This window comes from Homalodisca vitripennis, chromosome 5, assembly GCF_021130785.1.
Source record: "Homalodisca vitripennis isolate AUS2020 chromosome 5, UT_GWSS_2.1, whole genome shotgun sequence".
Classification (NCBI taxonomy): Eukaryota; Metazoa; Arthropoda; class Insecta; order Hemiptera; family Cicadellidae; genus Homalodisca; species Homalodisca vitripennis.
Window position 1 is genome coordinate 104,123,565 of NC_060211.1, and position 25,002 is coordinate 104,148,566.

Genomic DNA, 25,002 nt, shown 5'->3' on the forward strand with positions numbered 1-25,002 from the left:
AGACAGATTAAATCCTCTTTGAATGGCTATGTGACAAAAAACAGAACTCAACCCTCATCTAAGCTTGATAAACAGTGAATGATTAAAAGCTTGATGTGTTAATGGTTGAAATGCAGCCAGAAACAATTGTTTGGTGACGAAGAAGGATGTCATAAACCCGGAATGGACTGTAGAGGATGTGGTGTCCTGTATGACACTCAGGGTATACTATGATGGTATTGAATGGTTTTTACACTGTGAAACTAATCAACGATGGATATAACAGACCATTGAGATTGGCTCTGGCCCATAAATACGAGTACAACATTGACACCAATAGCATCTTTTTTTCGTGTGCTTGGCATTTTGATAATGCGACAATTTTGTAATCTTGGCATAAAACTCTTAACCCTAATACTGGCAAATGTTGATAATGAATTTAGTATTGTAGTGGCGAACATTTAAAAATAGTGTTCATGCATTATGAACATTGTGATCGTTTACATAGTATAAAATAATGTCATTGAAAATCTGAATTAATAATTATTTGCTTCTACTTAATATTTGAACATGTATCCCTGAGAAGGTAACAACTTTAGATTAGATATTCAATTTGTTTTTAAGTTCAATAAAGAATTTTAATTTTATGTCATTGACTCATTTAAAAATTATGAAGTTATTAACATTGATCAATAGAAATAACGCAACCAAACTTATTGGATTGAGATGCACTATCGTAGAATTCATTCTTAGCATGTAAGTTATAATAAAGGCTGTATTTTGGATGTAATCTACAATTTAGACCATACTCTGAATAGATGTTGATATTACTAATCAGATAAAAGCACATTGTCTCCATTGTTTGACACAGTAACTGTTGTGAACCTAAGTGACCATTGGACATTATTCAACATAACTGATATGACTAAAGTTTATACAATATCAGCACTGCATTTCACCTACCACAAAAACTACACATCTCTTTTTGTTAACTTCATTGAAAAATGTAATAAAACATCCATAATCTCCTGGAGACCAACTGATGATCTAAACTGTTACTATTAGCCTGTACCTGAACACGTGTGTACATATTAATGTTTAAATATCTTTATATTTTTGTTTAAAAGCTGTATAAATACATTATAATATAAACCACAATATGGTTTTATGAACATTAAAATTATTACTCAAGATAAATATTGACGTTTAATAATTTAAAATATATTTTAAGTTTTGTCTATTCACACCATTTAATTAAGAGTAATAGAGTGAACAATTATAAAATAATAACTATAAATACATTTTTAAACAAACACTCCAATAATTATTACATTTTATTTTTGTGAGGCCTTTTGTGTTCAAGGAACACATCATCAGACCCAGATCACTGAAAAACTAGTAGGTCTGATGATGTGTTCCTTGAACATAAAAGGCATAACAAAATTAAAATGTAATAATTATTGGAGTGTTTGTTTACAAATTAAGTATTATATTCCAATAAGAAGCTGGTAGAAAGTATAAATAAATTGTCTAGTAAATTGATTTATAAATAATCTAAACACACATTTTATATGATGATAGTCATTATGGATTGAAAATTCAATGTTTGCACAAGTGCTTAATGATGTTTCATGACATACAGTCAAACAAAATGAGGAACAATGCTCTGAAAGACCTTGTCCACAGGAAATGGCCATGGTCATGAATCAGTTCAGCTGATACTGTACAACACAATAAGAGCATCTATGCTTGCATTCCAATGTTTAATAAAGCAGATCCAGTGACCGATTCAATCCTTGAGCCTTGTTGATGGATTAATTATGAGGCCATGATGTCAACTCATTAATACACAGTCTAATCAGTCAATTATATATCAGACTATGTCTGAATCATTTTCAATAACGTAATATGACTTCATAAAGTGTCTAGATTGAGGAATGTTGATTGTTATCCATATAAATATTATTAGTCAAATTAATTCCAGAAATGCTTAGTATAACTTATGCATACACACATCATGTCACTGATACATTTTACTGACTTTTTCAAAATATTTTGAAAGCAAAAACCAAAGAATATTAGAAATATATAAAAAAATAAAGAAATCTGACAAGTGTTTCAGAAGTATTTATAATAGTATAACTTTATTTTTCAAAAATGTTGGTTACTCAGAATACACAAATTCTTTTATTCAGATTCACATTTATAATATTTTTTCACACAACTACTTTCATTAACATTCATTCAATTATTACTGGATACAAAGCTCTATAACAACACACAAATATTTAGACTTTGTTTGTTATACACATTAAATTTCACCAGATTTGAGTTCAAAACATGGAATACAAAAAGGAATGAAAAGCCCATTAAAAAAAAATTCTATAAATTAAAAGTAAAAACAACATTTAATTTTACATTTATTTTTTATAATTGAGTTTAAACTTAGCACTTGGCATAAAAGGTCAACTTTTGTATTACTTTTTAATTTTACAGGAGACATACAGGATTATGTTCACCAAGAGACTTTTTTCAGTAACTTTTGTCATTAGCATCTTACCTACTGCCTCAATATTTTCATTCCACAATTTCGGCCCTGTTTAATATATAATCTGCAATATTCAATTCTTTGTAAACCATTGTTTTTTTTTTTTTTTAATTCTGGTAAATTATGCCTATCATGAATTTTATATTATTTCCTTATTAATTTATTTTTTAAACTATGTGTATGTGGATATAATTATGTGTAAAATACCATTTACATATTCGGTTTAAACTTAAGTTTATTTTAATATTTATATTGATAAACTCAGTAAAAAATGTTAGAATAAGTAATTTTTATTTTAGTCTAAACAAAGAAAGAAAAAAATTTAATATTACCATAAAATTGCAATCTCTGACTAAGGAGTACGTAAGAATTCCAAAATCCTTTACAGGAACAAAATGGCAACAACAATAATTTGTTATATTGAAGACAATTAATAAACTTATATTAATATCTTGTAGATATTAATAACCAATAAAAATAATTGGTTAATTCAAATTCTCTGTCTGTGATTCAAACCCTCTAAATAAAAACAACATGAATGGAGTTATCATTCCCTTCAATTTTGAATTAGTAAGTTCAGTTATATGGATTTAAAATATGTCCAGTGTATAAATAAAACAGCAGTCTTTTATGGCAATGGAAAATTTGAGATTACTTTATACAATTGATGTCATTTGTTTTCAGATACAGTTACAAATTAATTACATAGCATTGAGCTATGATCATGGTATTGCTAAATCCATGGCAAACTGTAATGTGTTATAATTACATCATTTTGTTGAGTTCAAATAAGTATAACGATTACGGCTAGATTCACATTCTTGTTTTGTTTTGATCTGACGTTTCAGCAAATGACTACAAAAAGCCGACGACTACAGCAATCAACCACAATTTTGGCTATCGTAGTCATTCTAGAGGGCATTGACAGTGATTACATAGCTGTATGGCCGGAAGAAACAACCAATTCTTACATTATTGTATAAGAAGCAAGGGGGAACGTCGTTTAAGAAGCATAGCTACTACACAGCTTCATTTGTTATTAAGTAATATTACTAAGGAATCTAGATATTCTTTGAAAGTTGTAAGATTTTATACCATACATATGTAGAATTAACTTGCTCAACACTTTTTATGGGCATTTCAAAAAAACTAGACAACTTTTCTTGACTCAAAACTTTCTTTAAGATTACTATATACATGTAATATCTTACATTTCAGGCAAAAATATGAAAGTTACATCATTCACAATTAAATTTAAATTTTTAAGTGACAACGTGATAGTTTTCTACACATAACATAGCTATGGTAGTAAAGGTTGATTCAATATGAATGATGAATTTAGCTACAGTTCTGATACCAGATACTGCAACAAAGGGAAGGTGAACTGGAGCTAAATTCAACATTCAAATGATAGTTGTGGTTTAAAGTAAGCTACAGGATGTAATAATATAACTATGAAATATCTTGGTACCCACATAATTCAATAATGAATAAATTAAACTCAATACTATTTACTTGAGAAATTATTTTGCATGTAAGATAGTAATTTCTTTCAAAAATATCACATTTTGTACAATTTTAAAGCACTCAATACAGATTGCGACATAAACTGAAAATAAACAAACTGAATCGCTGAAACATTGCATAATGTTTTGAACTATTTTGAACATTACGCTAAAAACCACAAAACCCATGAAATTTGTATATGTTTTATATATAAGCTCAGTTCATTTTAGAATTAATTTTTCAAATAGATTAAATTAATGCTATGTTAGCACTGTAAGTTTAAATTAAAACAGAATTAAAAGAGACTATGTCTAGTTCATCAACTACAAAAAGCTGAAAACACTGATGATGTCAGCATAATTATCAGTTATTTCTTTTAATCAATCTTTTCATGCAGTTAGTTAAAATAAAATACTACCTTAACCTAAAAATAAATTGACATTCTCAATTTCCAGTGCAATTGTTCTGTATGCACTTTGGCCTAACTTCCAGAAACTGACATGGTAATCCCAATTAGTCAGTTTAATAAGAGAAATTAAGTACTGTATCTATATAAAAGGAACTAAAATAATGGGGATACCAGTTAGTGTGTATTTTGGTAATATGATGTGATTACAACTGTGATTCTTAATAAGACTGACCCACAATATTATATATTGGAGGGGCTTGTATTCCAGGAAATCAGAGCTTATCAAACAGATAAGTATAATGTGACTATCTAAAGTGATATGTTGGGTTCTGCAATCCAGTTCAAGTTACAAGACATATGTCCACACAGTGTGGGAATACCATTCTTCAATTACACTGGCTAAATTTTGGCCATTAAGTACAAACCGAAGATATTTCTATCAAAACATTAACTACTTTGTCTAATTTTATTTTCACACACTAGTCTCTTAACCTATATTATCATACAATAAAATATAAATAACACATATTTTATTAAATGATAATATAGGTTAATACACACACACACACACACACACACACACACACACACACACACACACACACACACACACACACACACATATATATATATATTTTATAATATAAAATATATGAAAGATCATGTCCTGAATTCAACGGTTTCATAACAAAATAAATGGTAATTAGTAATCCCAAAAAGTTGTAGTTTAAATTGACTATGCTGGGTACTTTAATTTTTTTTGCTTGTATTAATGATTTTTCTTTTCATGACAGTAGGCTATTTGTTTTTTTGTAAAAAATATTTAAAATAATTCAGAAGATTCTTCATATTCCCAAAGTATTAAATGTTTTCCTGACTTGGAACTCTCTCATCTTATAAATAAGTCATAGACTTTTCAGAGTAATCTTTCTTTTGAAACACCTACAGTTCTGTGTCAGCAATTGTATTTGGGTAATGTATTTGCCCTATTTTCATTAAGTTTTTTGATATGGCTTAAGAGTTTTGGGTTAGCGCTAAGGGGTGGTATTCAGTGTCATTTAAGCAAACAAGCTAAGTTTGTAATCCTGAGACTGATTTTATGAAAAGGAGAAATGTCAGTAAAAGTAAATTACAACAAATCAATCAGTCCTATTAGAAACTGCAGCTATGCTCAAACCTAACCTCAAACTCTAACCCTAGCATTAAAGGCTGTTCTACGTCCATCCAGCAGAATTACTAAATGATATATCCATAAATAATAATGCTTGATAATGGAGAAAGTTGTTCCATGTACAATGCAATAGTACTAAATAAAAGGTAATTATAGATGTAAATTTGTTGAATATAGCATTACTTTTCGTTACCAAACTCTGATAACAATATCGGAAAAATTAAGTTTCTTATACCTTGTGCACGTTTTTCTCCAGAACCGTTCAAAACCTACCAACCAATATCCAATTGATCATTCATTCAGGAAAACTTATCAAAACATTTATTTATTATCACTTTTACCGTATCACCGTTCTTTATACTGAAATTGGTGCTTTTGGTGTCCCATACTCCTTCCCACTCTCAGTAGCTGTCGAATGGTTTCTCCAAAGCAATTATTGATCGGTTTCAGTTTGTCTAGGGTGCGTAACCTTGAAACTGTCTAGTTCTTTTGTGAGTACTATGGTCTACTGTACCGGACAATACGGTCACTGTAACTATTTACCGGTCTGTTATACCGGGTGATACAGATAAGATATATATATATATATATATATATATATATATATATATATATATTTTATACATATAATTTTCTAATATATATGTAAATTTTATTTTTAAATGTTTTATTATATTTTACTATATATTTGTGTAGTACTAGGAGTGACTTGGGAATCCTAGGAGTGAACGATGCAAGGTTTAATGAGTGACTTTTACATTGAGTTAAAGGGGATGATAGTGATAGTGATGTAGTGTAGTGTAGTGTAGTGTGTGTGTGTGTGTGTGTGTGTGTGTGTGTGTGTGTGTGTGTGTGTGTGTGTGTGTGTGTGTGTGTGTGTGTGTGTTTGTGTGGGGATGGTGGTGGGGGGTGCTATTGACGAACTAAACCAAAGTGAAAGTGATGGTAGTTTTGTTGCAGATAAACCCAACTTGGAAGACAAAGATATCATCCCCTAGACAATTATTTGGTTCAAGAACCAGAAGACGATTTTTTAAATGGAAAAGTTGGTAGTTTATGGTGCAGTATGGAGCCACCCAAACAGTCCAGAACACCTCAATACAACACTTTGAGAGGACCATTACGTGAACCTACCAGAAGAGCTTGAGGTAACAACCCTACTGAACTACAGGTATGGGAATGTTTGTTTGACAATCATATTATAGATGAAATAGTTTTGCACACAAATACTAAGTTACAAAATAATCAATATACTTGTGATGAGCAAACAAATTAACCAGTATAAAGATGTTAATAACATAAAATTAAAAGTTTACTTGGGCTCATAATACTAAATTCAGTGTCACAATCTTATCATGAAAAGGTAGAATCTATGTTTGATAAAGGAATTATCAAAAGGCCAACAGTATTCAGAGCAACAATGCCACAAAATAGGTTTGAGGTTTTTTTGCTAGTCTACGCTTTGTCAATACAAGGACTAGAAATCAATGGAAAAGCACTGAACTTGCAGCACCTATTAGTGACATTTGCAGATTTTATTGACAACTGCAAAACTTTTGTTTATTCTCCTGGACCCAATATTACAGTAGTTGAAATGCTTATTCCTTTTTGGGGTAGCTGCAAACTCCGAGTGTACCTCAGAAATCCAAAAAATATGAGTTTAAAACTGTTCATAACTGTTAGAAACTGTATGAGTTTTATGTACAGATTCTAGTTCCACCTATTGAACATACACATGTACAAAGGCAAAGATACTGATAGATTTGGACTAAGTGAGGAAGAAGGACAACTCAGTAAACCAACCCAATCCGTTATACGCATATGCAAGCCAATAGAAAATAGCAAGAGAAATGTCACTGCTGTCCAATATTTCGGTTCGGTTGAATATGCTGGTCATCTTGCAGACCGTTCACTTGCTTGTCAGAACATTAAAAAAAAGGAAAAAAAAGGAAATTCCACCTGAGTTCTTACCCTCTAATGATAGATGTGTTGGCTTGGCTTTGTATGATTTTGCTGAAACAACAACGCTCCTATCTGTTATTCCAAAAAAAAGGAAAGCTGTCCAGATTTCTTCTACACATCATAGTATATGTAGAAATAGGAGGGAAAATGAGCCTGAAATTGTTTGCTATTACAACAAGACTAAGGCAGGAGTCGACTTGCTTGATATGAAATGTACTATTTACTCTTCCAGTTGTAGGGCAAGGAGATGAATTCTAGCTATGTCTAATCAAATTCTAGATATCAGTTGTGAAAATACCTTCGTGGTGCATGTTTATTTTCATGAAAATCCATTCATTACGAGATTTGATTTTATAAAACATCTAGCCTTGAAGTTAGAAAGAAACATAAAAACCACACATGAAATATAAAACTTGCCAAACAATATTTGAGGTGTTACCACAAAGAATGTCTGAGAAGTGGAAGGTAAAAAATCCTACTGTACGTATTCCTAGCAACAAATTAGAAAAACAAAAGACATGTTCCAAGTGTCCAGCTTACAAAAGAAAGAAAAACTAACTAAAATGTGTTAAATGCATACAATTAATTTGTTTGGAATACAGACAAAAGTTGTGCATTTTATATGTACATATTTAGATGTTTCGAAAACATCTGAAAACTGTGGATACTTATTTTGCATGTACTCATGACATTTGTTTCAAGTTTTAAATGCTTTGGTAAAACAGTATTGAAGTATTTTTTTATTTAAGTATCTAATTTTTCATAATACATTTTTATATTATGCAGGTACTCAAGAACATTATTTTTCTTCCTAAATTTTCAGAATTACATTCATTAATACATTTTATTTTAAATATTTCGTGTAGTTTATTATCATCAATGGATAATTAAACAATATGTTGTGTATAAATGTAATCAAAAATAAATTATAACCTTAAAAATGGTGATAAACTCTTTACCCATTAAACAGAATAATATTTAATACATAATCTATTTTAAGTTGACACTTTTCAATAGAACGTACAAATAGTTATGAAACTAATATAATTATTTGCATTTGCATAAACACTAAGGACAGTACATAGCAAAACATAATACATTGTAAATACGTTTAAATATGGTGTGTATTTATGTATAACCCACCTAACAGAGATATCCACTAATATCCTTTAAGTTTTGGAATTCCCGATAGTTACTCGACACTTCCGAGCTGAACACACATTACTCATTTTCTCATGAATACTTGCCAGGTACAAATAGGTAGCACCCACAAACTAAACGAATTTACATACAACAATATTTTCCAAAAGATATAGGTGACAAAACAGACACTTAACAAAAACCTGTTTCTACAACATGTAAAAATAGAAACCTTATAATTATAGAAAAAAATAACTGATCTTACTGCATTTTGTTGATAGAATTATTAATTGAAGACTCTTGAAGCAATTGGAAAAACTTATAAATATTACTAAATGTGAAGAATACATAACATTTCCAATTTATTTATTTTTTGGGCGAGGCCTTTCGAAACCGAAGGTTTCCTCATCAGGCAACTCCACAAAATTTTGGAGTCCTATGGTTTCGAAAGGCCTCGCCCGAAAAATAAATAAATTAGAAATGTTATGTATTCTTTACATTTAGAATTATTGATGTTGACAAATTTGTATCTATGATTATAAAAAAGGTATATTATTACATGTTGTAGTGTTTATTTTGTCATCTGTATCTTTTGTTACAAAAATATCATTAATGTAAAAACATAATGAATAAAAGATAGAATAAATAAAAACGAACTTGAATGTGATTTTTATTTGAAGTTTTCTTTGCAGAAAACACTACTTGAATATTGTATATTCGAACTGGAGAAAAGTTTCTCAGCAAACATCCTGATAATCTCAAGTGACTGTCTACATCAGCATCAGCATGGGTCAGCTCAGACAGATTTTGTCTGTAACATTACACCTATGACCTCACAGTCAGCAACAATTCTGCTACTATTCAGTCACCTGACACTCAACTATATGAAAACAATGAGTTATATACTTCTCTTTTACCGATCTGTTTTACAATACAATAATTTTAAATTTAAAACATTAATAAATAATGAATATCAAATACTGTTCAGTGTTATTGCAATTCATAATGAAGTGTTTTTAGAGATAGTCTCCAAACTATTAATTCATATGCATAAAATAAAAAGATTTACAAAGAGATCTGAAAATAATATTAATTAAATATTGTTTAGCATCCCTGTCTTCACTGTTTATAAAAATAACTACTTATTACAAAAACTAATTTAATGCAATATACAAAATACAAGCTATTCAGTCTTTATCTTTATTGTTAATTCTAAATTAACTATAACATAACTCTAAATTTTCTAGGTTATGTATTCCAGACATTGAATATATCTAATCACAATTTAGGTTTTATTCTCGTAGTGATAATTTTGTTTCATTTAAAAAAAGTAATAACAAAAAAACTATTACACAACTCTATGCCTTTGTTTAAAACTTATTTAAAATCATAATTTTTTAATAATGATTTGTTATTTGTAAACTCTCCCTTTTAGTAGTCAGTTATTTTTTTCCTGATTAGTTTGGTCACTGTTGAGAAATTGTGGATGAGAATGTTTTAAATCAGATAGAATTATATGGCATATACATTATGTTATATTGTTATGTTGTGTTATATGTGGTTTTAACATTGAAAGAATGTTATATTAACAAAATAAAATATTTAAGGTATAATACATGTAAACTTTGTTTATTTACAAATTTGAAGGGACATATTTTGTGATAAACATAGTATTGTAAAAAAATATATTTATTATGTCAATACTTGCTGTAATCAAAAAAATATGGTGAAGTATATACTTCATCAAACTAAAAATATTACTACTATAAAAAATTTTAAATGAGAAAATGTGTTTATTTTTTATTTTATACTCTTAGAAATATTTTGTATTAATATTTAAATAAAGCCATATTTTTACACCAGGTATTAAATTGTATTCATCGCCTAAAGCACAATGCTAATAACAACTTACTTGTGTATAAAATACTGAATAAAAATGTTCAAATTACTACAATACTATAGTGAACCAAACTGCCAAATATTTGCAAAACAGACAAATATGTTTTATGTTAACTCACGTCTGCCATTTCTTATGTTACCTCAATCATGATACACTGTGATTGTGCAACATGAAGAGTCTTTAACCTACATCTCTAATTTAATAATATACCCTAATATGTATCTTCTTTATCCGATGTTAACTAAAAAGAAAGGGCAGAGATGACACTATCTCTGACATCTATTAGTTTGTTCAGATGTAAGTGACATCATGTTTAATGAATGGCATTAAGCAGTCGCAGGTGGTGGATTACAAAGCTTTACTAATCTGTGTAATATAAATGATTTGAAAACAAATTATGAAAGTTACGTGTCACAATGTGAATAAAAATTAGTTAAGTGTCACATTTTGACTAAAATGGAAACAAAGAAGTACTGTTTCATCTTTCTTACATCCAAGGTATAATTTACAAAATAAGGATATTTAAACAAAAATTATTTTCAAACTAGCTTAAATCGTGAAGAACTGTTCAAAACCGGTGAAGAACACAATTTCACAGTGTAAGTTTGGAGTATATGAAATTGTCTACAGTAGTTGTGGCTCAGTCTAGATAAGGAAAAAAACTACTAATATCTACACGAGTTGATGAATACGTTGTGACCTTTTTGTTTTCTTTATTCCTATAAACACTCCTGTTGTCAAAAAAACAAAATATTGGAAAAGCATTGTTTTACTAGCTACTAGTTTTAATTTTTTTTCAAGTACTCCAAGAGTCTTCAATAATGATTGATGTTTACTTAAAAGTTATCAAACAGTCAGAGAAACCATCCATGACTCTTTAACAAGCCTTTATTGAACATCCATTAGCTGCTTTATTTGGTACCTTTTATTTGATCAATATTCTATTTTTAACTCTTCTATAGATGTCCCACAAGATTACTTCCTGTCACACTCTTGGGGAATTTACATATTTTCTTTGTGGATTTGTAATTACATAGTTTTTTTTAGACCCAAAAGATCCCCCTCCCATCACATTAAAACTCTTGAGAACTTTCCTATTTTCTTTTTGAATTTGTAATACATAATTTTTTCATGTTCCTGACTTATTCATCTAATTTAGGATATATTGGAGAAAATTTGGAATATGTAGCATTAAAAATCTTTACATAGGACAAACGATTCAAATTTCAAATTGAAGGTCTTGAGTGTACAAAAGCAACAATACTAAGAAAGTCAAAATTTTACCTCTCTGTCCTAAATAGATATCTAACTTTTTGTTCAACAAATTGTAATTAAAATGGTAAATTTTATCCGTGCATAGCGTGTACCAAATAATCAGACTATTAGCAAAGATGGGACTGAATGTTATACTAATGTATCTCAATTTTAAGAGATAATCATGACCTCACACCTGCCTGTAGAGTATTGAGACTTAATGCTAGAGGTGGCAATATAAATTCTATACAGGGTGTTTAGGCCAACTGTTCATGAATTTTTTAAAGCATATTGCAATCCCAACCAAAGGCTCTAAACTTAATAGATTATATATATAATTTTTTGTTACAATAAGTTTAAGATGCACCAAAAACAATCGAAATAATTTAAAAAAGGAAATTTCACCTCGGATTCTCTTTCATACTTAACTTCAGGCGCATAAAGACACAATTCTAATATATACATTTCATCAAAACTTTAGTGGTGAATTCAAAAACATATAATTTATATGATTTTAAAAATATATATTTAAACTTTTATGTATATTTACAAAAACGTTAACTCGCTAGTAATTCTCTCAATTTACTTGACCTATCTCTAAAGTTTTTGCTCATTTTATTACAAGTTATTTATGAAAATAAGTTTATTTAGCTAATGATTAATAAACGCTGAACTATGCACCTGGAACAACACAAGAAAGTAAACAAACCTTGTGCAATAACTAACAACGTCAGTCACAGCTGCATGAACGGGGCAGATGTCTGCTACATAAGTATTCCCTTATATCCATAGAGAAACCTAAAAATATTAAAAACCTAATAAAACACAGTATTAATGAGAAGCCATTCTTCCTCTTTGCAAACACATGAGTTATCACAATCTGATAACTAAATTTCGTAATAGGGTCCGATACTCAGTGCTGCTACTTGAATAACAGCCTACCGGCACCTGCCACTTCTAGAGTTAATATAGTTAGAGGGTTAATGTAGTTTACAAAATAGAATTTTGAATATCTGCTTACCTGTCATACTCCAGATTGTCCTCATCACACCGTTCATCTTTGAGCTCCTTCCAGGACTTGCCATGACGGCATGTTGTCACCAAGACCACATCCTTCTCATTGTGTAGGTGATAAAGAGAGTTGCGAGTCTCTGAGCCGATACCGTGAACATATCTCTTCCCTTTGAATGCCAAGAAATATTTTTTGCTGACAGGGAAATTCAAAGACGTCACATACCCAGGATCTCCCCCTCGCTCGGGGTGGTTCTGTAAAGAGAAATATGATTAAATTTAGTTAGGTATTTTGAATAAGGTAGACCTTTCTACATATTTTAAATTTATAAAACAATAAACAAAGATTAAACAATAAGATTTAATTAATATTCAACTAATAGCAGGTCTGGGGCTGAATAAAAATATAGTGTAACCAATCAATTTAAGAGTTTATCATCTGGCAGCAAAATGGTTTTAAATAAATTCAAGAGTTTGGCTAAAAACATGTAGCCAAGATCATTCTCACTACTGGAATATGTGCTATTTGCAGTTGTATAATTATTTAACAATATCACTTGTACACACAGTAGCTACTGAATGTTAACCTAATAAACCGTCCAGTGATTTACATCGAATTAGTTTGGATACCATGTTTGAAATTGTCCTGATGTTTAAGGAATAGACCACTCATGTTTCTACCACAGAGAATCCCATAATATGTTACTTTCATTTGAAATAAATTCCAATATACTGTATTAAATAAAGATGCAATGTCCTTTTTTTTATTGTTTATAATAATCAACAGGGAAAGAGTGGTGATTATTATAAAGAGTGGTCTCATTTTCCTTCAAGCATTACATACACGCTTGAATTTCAGAACCGTTTTGGAAACAAGATTTTTCAGAGTTCTACTGGTAAAGTATCAGTGGTAAGTGGGAGTATTGGTGAATTTTGCGGTTGGGGGATCATCAATACATAACATACTTTTGATGGATGGAATACTAAAAAAATACAACAGTCTAAAATTTACAAATAAGGTATTTTTATGCTTAAAACAATTCTTAATTAGCTCAGTGTTTTACTTTGTCTTATAGTCAATTGTATCAGGACTTCAAATGTGTCAGAATGCTATTACACTGCACTTAAGACAAAAATCACTCTGTATTATCTAAAAACTCAATGAGTTGTTATTTTTATGCTTGGTCACTTTACTTTTGTAGCGTGCATACAATTCTGCTAAGACACTCTACTCACTGAGTGTCATTATGTATTACATTTTAATTGTACCACTCAAAGCAAGCTTATGGTATCTTTCATTAGTGTGGAATTATCGCTCTTGTGCAATAGTCTCACAAGCAATATCATCATTGGTGCATACAGCGTTTTATAGTTTGGCCTTACCACTTATCTTTTTGCTTTTTTTGATTTTTGGGTTAACTATAGAAATCTTTTGGCTCATTCCACATCAGAGAAGAAAATCTCAACCTCCTTGTGAAATAGATTGGCAATAGCTGTACAGTGTTAAATGATCTCAGAGTTGAGTAGTGCTGTAATACCTTGATACTTAACACATATGAAAGGCCTTACTCATGTTTTGCCTATGCATATACTAATTTAATTTAAATTTCTGACAGGGGAGATTAAACTTTATTAATAATGTTTATTCAGCAGGTTTTTCTATTTGTTCTTTTGTTTAAACCATGGTATCCCATCCAACTGCTATGCTGTGTGTAAAAGTGAGACAATTGTAGTGAAAAGAACTTTCTCTAGAATTCCTGTGATGATCATGTGCAACTTACGACATCTCAGATTCAGGAAGATCAAATGAATACTTTAACGAAAATCAGCATTTACCAGTATTCCGAGCAGTTATCTTTAAGTCTAGGAATGATGAGATCTCTGTCTCACAAAATTAGTTTAGTCTGGCTAAAAATTACCCTCATGTGGTTTCTGATGCTAACTGCTACAGTACACAGGTGCAAAAATATGAACTTCTGGCCATTCAAAAAAACTGTCAATGGAACAAAGACTAAGATCCTTGAATTCTTTGATAAGGAGTTTAGGAATTGTTCTTTCTGATTTGTAGTCTTCAGATTCAAATAAAACCTGCAAGGGAAGACATCGTTGGGAAGGTAGACGTTGCTCAAGAAGATCCTTTAAAATGTTTGTGGTATCAATGGCACAGGTGAGATAAAAGTGCCTGAGGTTGAACATTTGAACAAAGAATCAGATTGTGATTTAAGGGGTGATTAGTTAAAAAGAGCAGTCTAATCTCCAGATAAATAATCAATCTAAAGCAGATTACAAACATGATTTTATTATTAATGAATACCTTTTCTCACAATACTGATATAATTATAATAAAACAGTTCATGTTTATATTTTGTATCAGTAAATTTTACAAAATACACTGTTAGTTGTTGTTTATTTCATGGTGCATTTTTCATTTTAACTTTATACATAGGTTTCCTCTGATGTATCTTCAAAGAGTTTTTCTTTACATACATCTTTGATTCCCTTGAAATTATGACAAAAGCATGATATTGCTGATGTGTTCCTTATTGCTTGGCTGAAACGGTTATTCAGAAATTTCTCAGACTCAACATACTCATTTTGAGTTGAGAATGTAACATTAACTCTGTTAATTTTCAATTGTCCGTTTTTAAAGTTACATAGGATTTAAAATTGTTCGTCATATGAAACTTGTAGACTTGCTCTTACAGCAAGTCTCTTCACTGAGCCCAAAACTCCACCACATAGTCCTTTTCCATTGACAATAACAGAAAAATGCCAGTCAGCTTCCACAACAAAACCTTGCTTATGATAGCATAAGTTAATAGAGTTTTTTTCTTATTTTCATATTGTCCAGCACATCCATAATAACAAATCTTGTTTGGTAACGACAAAGAATCATATAGATCACAGTCTCTTAATTATATTATTTATAAGTGTGCCCTTAAATTTTCAAATAAAATTAATTTTAATAATAAAAACTATTTTCAAATAAAAAACATTATTTTGTAAAGAACTAAATAGTTGTCTTAGGGGCAACCCCCATTTAATTACTCAATTAATAATTATGATAATATTTAGTTACCATCATAAATAAATTAGGTTAAGTAAGGATACATAGTATTACATTCTTAAAAAAACTCCTTAAGTGGATTATTAGATTATGAACCCATTATGGTCCCATTTTTAAATTTTGAGAATCATTTACTATTCTTTTCTATGAGAAAATATAAACTATTTATAGGAATGGTAAAAAAAGTTTCAATGCACTTTTGGAGAAATAAAATTTAATATTTTTGAATTGGATTTTTCAAAATATTTTTTATCACAATATATGTTGTGTAGTACTTAAAAAAAGATCCATTTAAAATGGAGTAAAATGACACCATTTCCATCTGTCTAGCTCAATTAAGAGAAAAGCTATTGTATTTCAAAATATGTTGGTTGTGTGTTTTTATGATTATCAGAAACTGTATATAGCTGTAACTTTTATACCGTCTTGAGATATTATTTGAAAAATCCTCCTAATCTACACGAGAAACAACCTTAATATGAAATTTTATCAAATTCTGAGGTGGTCAGGTTTATACCCTGGTTTGATTTGACATGGAATGTCCCCTAATTGGCTGAGCATTGGCAGGCCTATCAATTGAGGAACTGATAAATTTAATTTTTGTCTGTTTGTCTGTTCGCATGATATCAATGAAAATGAACTGACATATGGACTTTAAAATTGTGCATAAAGCTTTATTTCTATATGAGGAACACTGAGTTTGATTTGGCTGAGTTTGGGATTTGACTCATTTTACTCATAAGAGATTTTATCATGTGACATACACATGTAGCCAACAATCACAACACATGGAACATAATTTTTAGGTAACATGGTGTGTAGACTTTTATTATTTACACACTGATATATTTAATGAACAAAAATGTGTATGTATCAAATGGCAAGACATCTTGAGAAAGATTTCATCTCTTTACATGGAATTTTGAAAGAAACTTCTTATTTTCATTTCTACATGGAAAATAATGAGTTTTATGATGTTGTATGTCTAATCTAATCTAATCTGTCTAATCATATAATTTAGCTGAGCATCGTTAAAGCCTATCACGGCAAATATATATATATATAAATAATATATATAAATATATATATATATATATATATATATAAATAATATATATCAAATATATAGATATATATAAAATATATATATATGGCAAATATATTTTTACATCTCCTGGCATACAAAAGAGAAATTGTGCCAGCATCCGTGATAGGCTTTAACGATGCTCAGCTAAATTATATGGTTAGACATACAACATCATAAAACTCATTCTTTTCCATGTAGAAATGAAAATAAGAAGTATCTTTCAAAATCCCTAGCAAAGAGATGAAATCTTTCTCGAGATATCTTGCTATTTGATACATACACATTTTTGTTCATTAACACTCCAGTGCTCGCGTGGATTGGTGTAACGTGAGTGCTCGCGTGGAGTGCTATTGCACTCCATTTTATTTCGCAATTTTGGTAATTTCAATTTGCGTTTAAGGTGTAATAACATGCTCATACACATGTAATTTACCAAAACAAATATGTATTTACATTTTCAGACACACAGCATACTTAAATAGAACATAATAATAGTAATAATTAGAATTAAAGAAATTGATGAGTTGTTAACAAATAATTTTGCCTTTTCCGTGGAAAAATCAATCATCAGCTCTTAAGATAGACAATACAAACTATAACTAAGCTAGAAATAAACTAAAAACTGATACAGAAGATTCAAACTTTATTTACCTATTCAGCACACTCTACACAAACACTTTTTGAATGGTCGGGACACACCCATTTGTTGCACTTGAAACATGATTTCCTCGAGGTCTTGTTCCTTCCTCTACCGCAGAGGTAACATCTCCCTTGTACAGCTGTTCTCTGAGGTTGAGGTTGACAAGGTCCTGCGTTGTCCAGCTTCAATAGAAACTTTCCCCTTGTTCTTATCTGTTTAGGAATCATGTCAAGGCTAACTCGATACTCAATGTGAGGTTTCATTAGTTGAAATGACAGGTTCTTCAAAAAGTCCAATCTGTTTACAAAAGCAATGTTTTGGTTTGCTTTATAGATATTCAACGCATTAACACCTCCAACGTTGAGTATGTGGAAGAAGAGAGTCAATGGCCAACGTCTTGAGTTCCTGGAAACATCATATTGTCGACACATTTTGTCGAGGATATCAACACCATATTTTGTGTCGTTATAGTCAGTAACTATGACTGGCTTCTTGTCATCCCCAGTTGCTTCATTGATTGCAGCATTGTCATGCATAGAAGAAATCATCAAAACAGCTTTGTTTTTCTTTGGCACATAAGACACCAAAGTGCAGTTTTTCTGGAAGCCAAAAACACTACTTTTTATTTGTCTCTTTGACTCGGGTAAGAAATCTGGAGGCACTTCTCGTTTGTTCTTCCTCAATGTTGCTAACATAGTTAGTTTGAATTCTTCTCGTAGTCTTATGACTAGGGGCACAGAGCTGAACCAGTTATCACAAGTTATGTTCCTGTTACTTCCTTTTACAGGATCTACTAATCGTACAACCAAATCTGAAGTGTTGCTGCTAACTCGATAAGGGCCATCAGGCTGTTTACGAACAAAAACTTCCAAATTTGTAGCGTAAAAGTTTGAAGTAGATACCAAAGCAAACACTTTAATCCCATACTTAGCCGGTTTTTTTGGGCATATATACTCGAAAGGGACAGTTTCCTCTAAAAGCCACCAACTGTTCATCTAGTGTCAGGTAATCATTTGGTTTATATGAGCTCTTGCAATTGGACACAAATTTTTCAAAGATTTCTCTGAATGCAGTGAAAATGTCAATTGATTTTCGTTCTTCTCGGCTACGAATGTCATCAAACCTGAGGCAGCGTAGTAAAAATTTAAATCGGTTCAAACTCATTGCAACGTACACTAATTCGACTCCAGTACCACTAGTGTTGTCCCACATATCAAACAAGTTCCTTCTTCCACCTTTTAGAGCACCGGCAATGTACAAAATTCCAATCAGGGCTTTCAGTTCACGAACATCTGTTGGCCTGGAATCTCTCTCTCTTTCAAAGTTGGTCCTAATTTTGGCAATATAAATATTTGTGTATTCAACAATTTTTTATATAATTTCTTCGTCAATCATATTCAAAAAAGCCTGCTCAGGTGTTTCAGCTAACCTAGCATTACCTTGCGGTCCGGGTCTGTGGAAGACTGGGACGATGTTGTGCCTAGGAGTGCGGGATGTTCTTGGTGTTTGTGGGTCAATATACCATCTTGTTTCTCGATCCCTTCCTAAATAAAATTCAGGGTTTACAAATGGAACTTGCAGTGGAGCCTGTGGACAGGGTAGCGGAGATTCAACCTCTGATGTCTGTTCTTCAGGGCCTTCAATTTCTGCCACAATTTCCGAAATATCCATTTCATGAACACTAACATCTTCGGAATCAGAACGGCTTTCAACTTCAGGTCTGGCGTCATCTTGAACTTCAATATAATCAGTTTCTAGTTCATCGGGATCTTCCTCACCCACTATACAGTCAATGTCTTCCTCCGTTTCAGCTAACCAACGTCGTAAGTAACTGTTCACCGTCAGCCATTGTTTATTTTCTAACACAAATACATACTTTTTAAACAGGAGAACAATGTCAAAATTAATTGCAATAAAATCACAACACACGTCACTCAGTGAAAAAAATGGAACGTGGATGCTCGCGTGGAGTGCAGTGGCAATCCAAAACTGTAGCGCTAGAGAAATAAATCGATATAAAATAGACAAGTGCGTAACGGCAGTTGCGACTAAACTGAAGTGTGCCGGGGGAGTTGGGGAGAAGGTATTTGACCGCTCAAGGTCAGCAGTGCTGCCAACTGCGTTTTTTGAAGAAAAAGAAATACCTGGAGTGCTATTGCACTCCGCGCGAGCATCGGAGTGTTAAATATCAGTGTTTAAATAATAAAAGTCTACACACCATGTTACCTATATATATATCTGTAGTTCAATCTGTCAATAATGGAATGATCCATAAACTTAAAATCATGCATTCAATCTCTGCAAAACCTGTAATTTAACAAGTGGTAAAGTGTACTCCTACCTTGTAGTAATAAATTATTCTTAAATATTGCCTTTTTAAAACCAGAATTGGAAAACAATGCTAATAGATATACTTTATCTGACTTGATCACTGAAATAGTTTTTAAAACCTTTCATTGCCAACATCCACTTATTCGCAAACTGTTAGTTTCCGGTTTTCCAAACATCGGCAATCTACATGTAAACTTCTAGCATCCCATTACAGAATGTTTGTAAAAATATTTATAACATATACTATAAATCACATTAGAAAACTTTTAAATTGAGTATCGTTTATTGGGTTAAATCTTTAAAAGAAGATAACTGTTTCATAGAAAGATATCCACACTGTGTACAAATACGCTACAGAAGGGACTTCACACTGTTGCCGTTGTCACTCCTGATAACTGTTTGGAATTCTAACTTGTAAAATTCTTATTAAGTATAAATTTACTTAAATGATACATAAATACCCAGGATTGAATTTACTTCAAAACAAATTTGTTATTTATATGTGTTCCAAATATTTTTTATCTATGAATTGTAAAGCCCAGACCTTTAAATTGTTTATAATTACATATTTTTATTAACCGTAATTTGTTAATGTTTTGTTTATTGCAAATGTACTTTTACTTTAAAAATACCAGAGACAAAATATACAAATTGTGTGTTATGTTTATGTGAGTTCACAATTGAGTCAGGCCTATTAATATGATACCCACAATTTGTATTTAACAAATAAAATTATTGTTAAAACATCATATAGGTTTAACACCCACAAAAATATTAATAAAGTTATCTTACCCCTATAATTTTTTTTATGGTTCAGAATTGTATTAGCATCAACTAATGGTACTAGTTTTCAAGATCTACTCCGCATTGGGAAGTGCTTAATAAGTACCTAGATTAGCAATACTCATTAAATAAAAGTGAGGAAAGGCCTAAAAAGCTAAAAAATACATTCTCACCTAAATGGAGAAAATCCTTTTTGGGTAAGGTGGTAGGCTCTCGAGTAGAGTGGTAGCTCTACACAACTCTACTGCCATCGAGGATGTTAGGCTCTCGGGTAGGTGTGTATGGGTTTTGGTCAGGTAAGTTTTTGTTGGCTTCATGATCAAAATAACATTTCTGTACAGTTATTTTCGTATTTTTTCAATTATGTTTTGTTACTATATATAGTAGTTTAGCTCTAAGGAAGCGAGATTAAGGATTTTTGTTACATTGAGGGATTTATTCCCTTGTACAGAAATATTTCTTATTGGGTCTTTTCTCTTTTTTTTTAAATAGTGTAATCCTTAACACTTTTTAAGTTCACAGCTAACAGTTATTGCTGCCCACTACAAACATCTACTTTTTAATAGGTATGTAATTTTTGTATTTTTTAGGCTGCAATGTAGAAAATTTTACCACTATTTCTAATACTAAGGTTCTTATAGTATGATCTTTAATGAGGTTTATATTATCTTTATTAAATATTTTATGAATATTTATGCAAAACAATGCAAAATGTCTAAAACTGGCCTGGTATTTTTTGGACATGCTCTGGTAAGAAGTTTTGCAGTTTTGAAACAGGCTGTTAACGAATCATCTGGCAGTGACAGGGTTATGTTAATGTGCTCCATAAAATACACATACAACCTTCTTCAATTGGGCCTAGAGTCATTCCATTTCAAATCAACCAATGAAAATATAATTTTGGACCTTTAACTCACAGATTTTGATGATTTGTTTGTATGGAAGATGTACTTACCAAGATTAGTCAGAATGCAAAATGTTACATTTTTCCGACTTATGGTTTTTGAGTAACTGGATTTTCAAAATCCACAAAAAGGCAGTTTTTGATCATGTCTCTGTATTTTCTAAACAACATTGCTAAACAACTATTTAAGCTAAAGACCTCAAATTGTGACGGTCTCTTCCATTTTAAATGCTCTGTAATATGATATGTCACATGATTGTTTTGTGTATTTTGAATTTTTTTATTCTCCCAAAAACGGTTTTTGAAAACCCCAACATACATCTTCTTCTATTTTTTGGAAAAAAAACCGTTTTATTCAGGCTACAACTGACTATATACTGTATATGCAACATTTCAAAATGGGACTTAAATGGGTTCTTATTAAAAACAATATTTTGTTACTGGAGTACACACTGGTTAGGTGTGATCAGACATTGCTATGTACATTAAGGTACTGTGTTCTGCAATCAGTTAGCTGTTTGTAAAATTATCTCCTTTTCATGAAAACATCCCTCACGATAGTACTGATCAGCAAAATATGAAATTCCAAAAGGCTGATTACTAATGCTTGAGAGCTAAAAATATTACAAACGCACCTAACCAAATTATTCTACGAAGCAGAGCACTGGACGACAATGGCCACTACTGTAGAAGAGCATGAACAACTTAAATTTGCATTACAAAGTAAAATAAAACAACACATATTTTCTGTCTATTCTGACACAATAATAAGTATGGTAGCCTGGTATACTTTTAAGTTCACTTATGGCACTTACTTAAATTGAATATGCAGAACAACACCACTCACTAGTAGCACAAAAAATATGAACGACTATTTATGTAAATGACTTCATAATAAAATCTAATTAATCAGGAAAAGCAACGTCGAGATGATCAAAGAGCCCCAAACAAGACCAAAATAATTAAGGAAAACCGTGGAGGTAAAAACTGTGCTAAAGTATTATGAAAAACAAAAAAGTACAAAAAAATTCTTAAATTTTCTTCTATGTAGTTGGTAGATTTTTCTGCTCAAATTCTCATGTGAATGTTGATAACCCAGTTATCCCTTTCTAAAAATTCTTTCTTAAAATGAAAGTAGGCCTATACTATTTAAGGAAATTCTTAAAAGTGGTTTTACAGTATATAGTTTTGGGTAACATAGTTAAAGTAATTATTATCACGCAGAGTAGGCCTATCTAGCATTAGTCAACTCTAGGTTTTAGACAAACAATACTAAATAGGCTACTATAAAAAATTGGTTAACAAACGTCTGGTAAAAAAATAATATTGATTGCCACTTACCTTGTGGAATAGTGGTATGGAAATGTCAAAACCAGGCCGAAGACTTGTGACAGACATACTGGCTTTTGCTAGTATAGCTTCTCCTGTATCAAAACCTAGATCATCTTCTGCGTAATCTGGCCATGTTCCAGAATACAAGTTGAACACAACATGGTTTTTACCTCCATTCCATAATTTCAGTCTCTGAAGGCGAGATGGCACATTTCTCACATAATCAACTGATAAACTGTCTCTATCTAGAGTATCAATTGCAAGAACAAATAAACACGCTTGACTAGGATCAGATGTATAATAGCGCGATTCTAAAATTACATCTAGAACTTTTTGATAGGCAGGACTTGGAGTTAAAGGAACTTCTCCACCATGAAGATCATCACTTGTGGGATATACATAAACTTTGAAGTCATTATGACACTTGGAGTAATCAAAACATGTCTCCATCCTACATTTTTGATTGATTATACTATTACTAACTTTTTTATGGTTGTAATTATTACCACCTGTCCTTCTGATGTGAGGAGAAGGTTCTAAATCCCTTGTAAACAACTGGTCACTCCAAGGGTCAAAGAAAGTAGGCATACTATCTTCAGGCGGATTCACTTTATGGTTACTTTTCAATCTATAGCCACCAAAATAACAATACGCCAGAAAAGCACACGATAGTAAAACTAAAAGATAACGTTTTTTTGCTTGCATGTTATAAGGAAGCAGTGGCAATGTGAGTAATACACTGCTTAACCTATAACATAGCTCAATAACTGAACAAAATATTTTCTCAAAAACTGAACCTGTTTAAAACAACCACTTCCTTAATAAGCGTCCTTAGGAACTTTTCAACTATAGTACACATTTCCACAGACTTTTTGACTGATTTTCTTGAATCCATACATTCATGTCATAGAACTGTCCCTAACTTGAGGGTAATTGTAGCAAGTTTGTTTACATCCTATAGCAGTTATAACAGATCTGTTTACTAAAACACAGCGTAATAACGTCATTTTAATTTTAAAAGTGTAGGATGTAAATTTATTAATATCACAAGTAATAAAAACACTAGGTGTAAAAAGTCATGACGATCGGTTCTGTTTACACAGTCAAGTTGGGTGCATTCAAGAACAAATTACATGAAATCATAAAGTTCATTTTATGAATTTAGACAATGGAATGAAAATTATTTAAAACTGAAATTAGCACACAATGTTTATGACTCTTCCTGAAAAATGCACTATGAAGATAATACACTATTCACATTTGATGTGAGGACCAGCCGACAAGTACTCTGATCAACATCAGACTCAGACAGAGTATCAGATCAGACAGAAAGTATTGAACATTTCACAGAATCCCGCTAGTGCGCGTTGAACGCAGTGAATCTTAAACACATGCTGCTACCTGTAGGGGAATTACTCAACCAATAATGCAATTCTGTTGTCGACCATTATTCTAATAAGTGAAAAAACTCATGATATAAACCTGAACCTTATTAGTTTTGTTTTACCTATTATTAAGTTTCCTCTTATTTATTTATGAACATGTTGTAAAATACACCACTTTACATAGATTCAAATATAAGTGTTTTTTTTATTTATTTATTTATTTTTTTATATGGCTACTATAAATTTGGATACCGGGGTACCAAATGATATATACAACATTAGCACAAGTAATAACATTATGTATACAAATAGTGTCTGTGTATTCAACTACACCGACATACATTGTGGGGCAATCCTAAATCTGATATGAGTTTTTTTTTAAATAAATTATTGGTTTCCTTTGCACAGTGTGGTATATAGTCATAAATTTACCATTTGTTTAAATCTTTGTTTTGCTTAGTATAGTAACCTCCAGATTACTTGTAAATCCGACCGTGGACACCACTGATAATCTACAAGTAGGTGAAATCAGCCAACACTGGCTAAAATAACAATATTGTCGTATTCAATTAAATTAACTCTGTAATACAAGA

At 31.1% G+C, this 25,002-nt stretch overlaps 1 protein-coding gene across 1 annotated transcript in view; it reads right to left on the bottom strand.

The window, feature by feature from the left end:
- The window catches only part of LOC124362624 (exostosin-1), a 63,230-nt gene extending 38,874 nt beyond the window's left edge, over positions 1-24,356 (bottom strand). The window contains exons 1-2 of the mRNA XM_046817284.1: positions 23,034-24,356; positions 12,891-13,135 (exon numbers count right to left, since the gene is read on the bottom strand). Of these exons, the coding sequence (XP_046673240.1) occupies positions 12,891-13,135; positions 23,034-23,729 (941 nt within the window). The 5' untranslated portion in view covers positions 23,730-24,356. The remainder of the gene's footprint in view (positions 1-12,890; positions 13,136-23,033) is intronic.
- Positions 24,357-25,002: the final 646 nt, after the last annotated feature.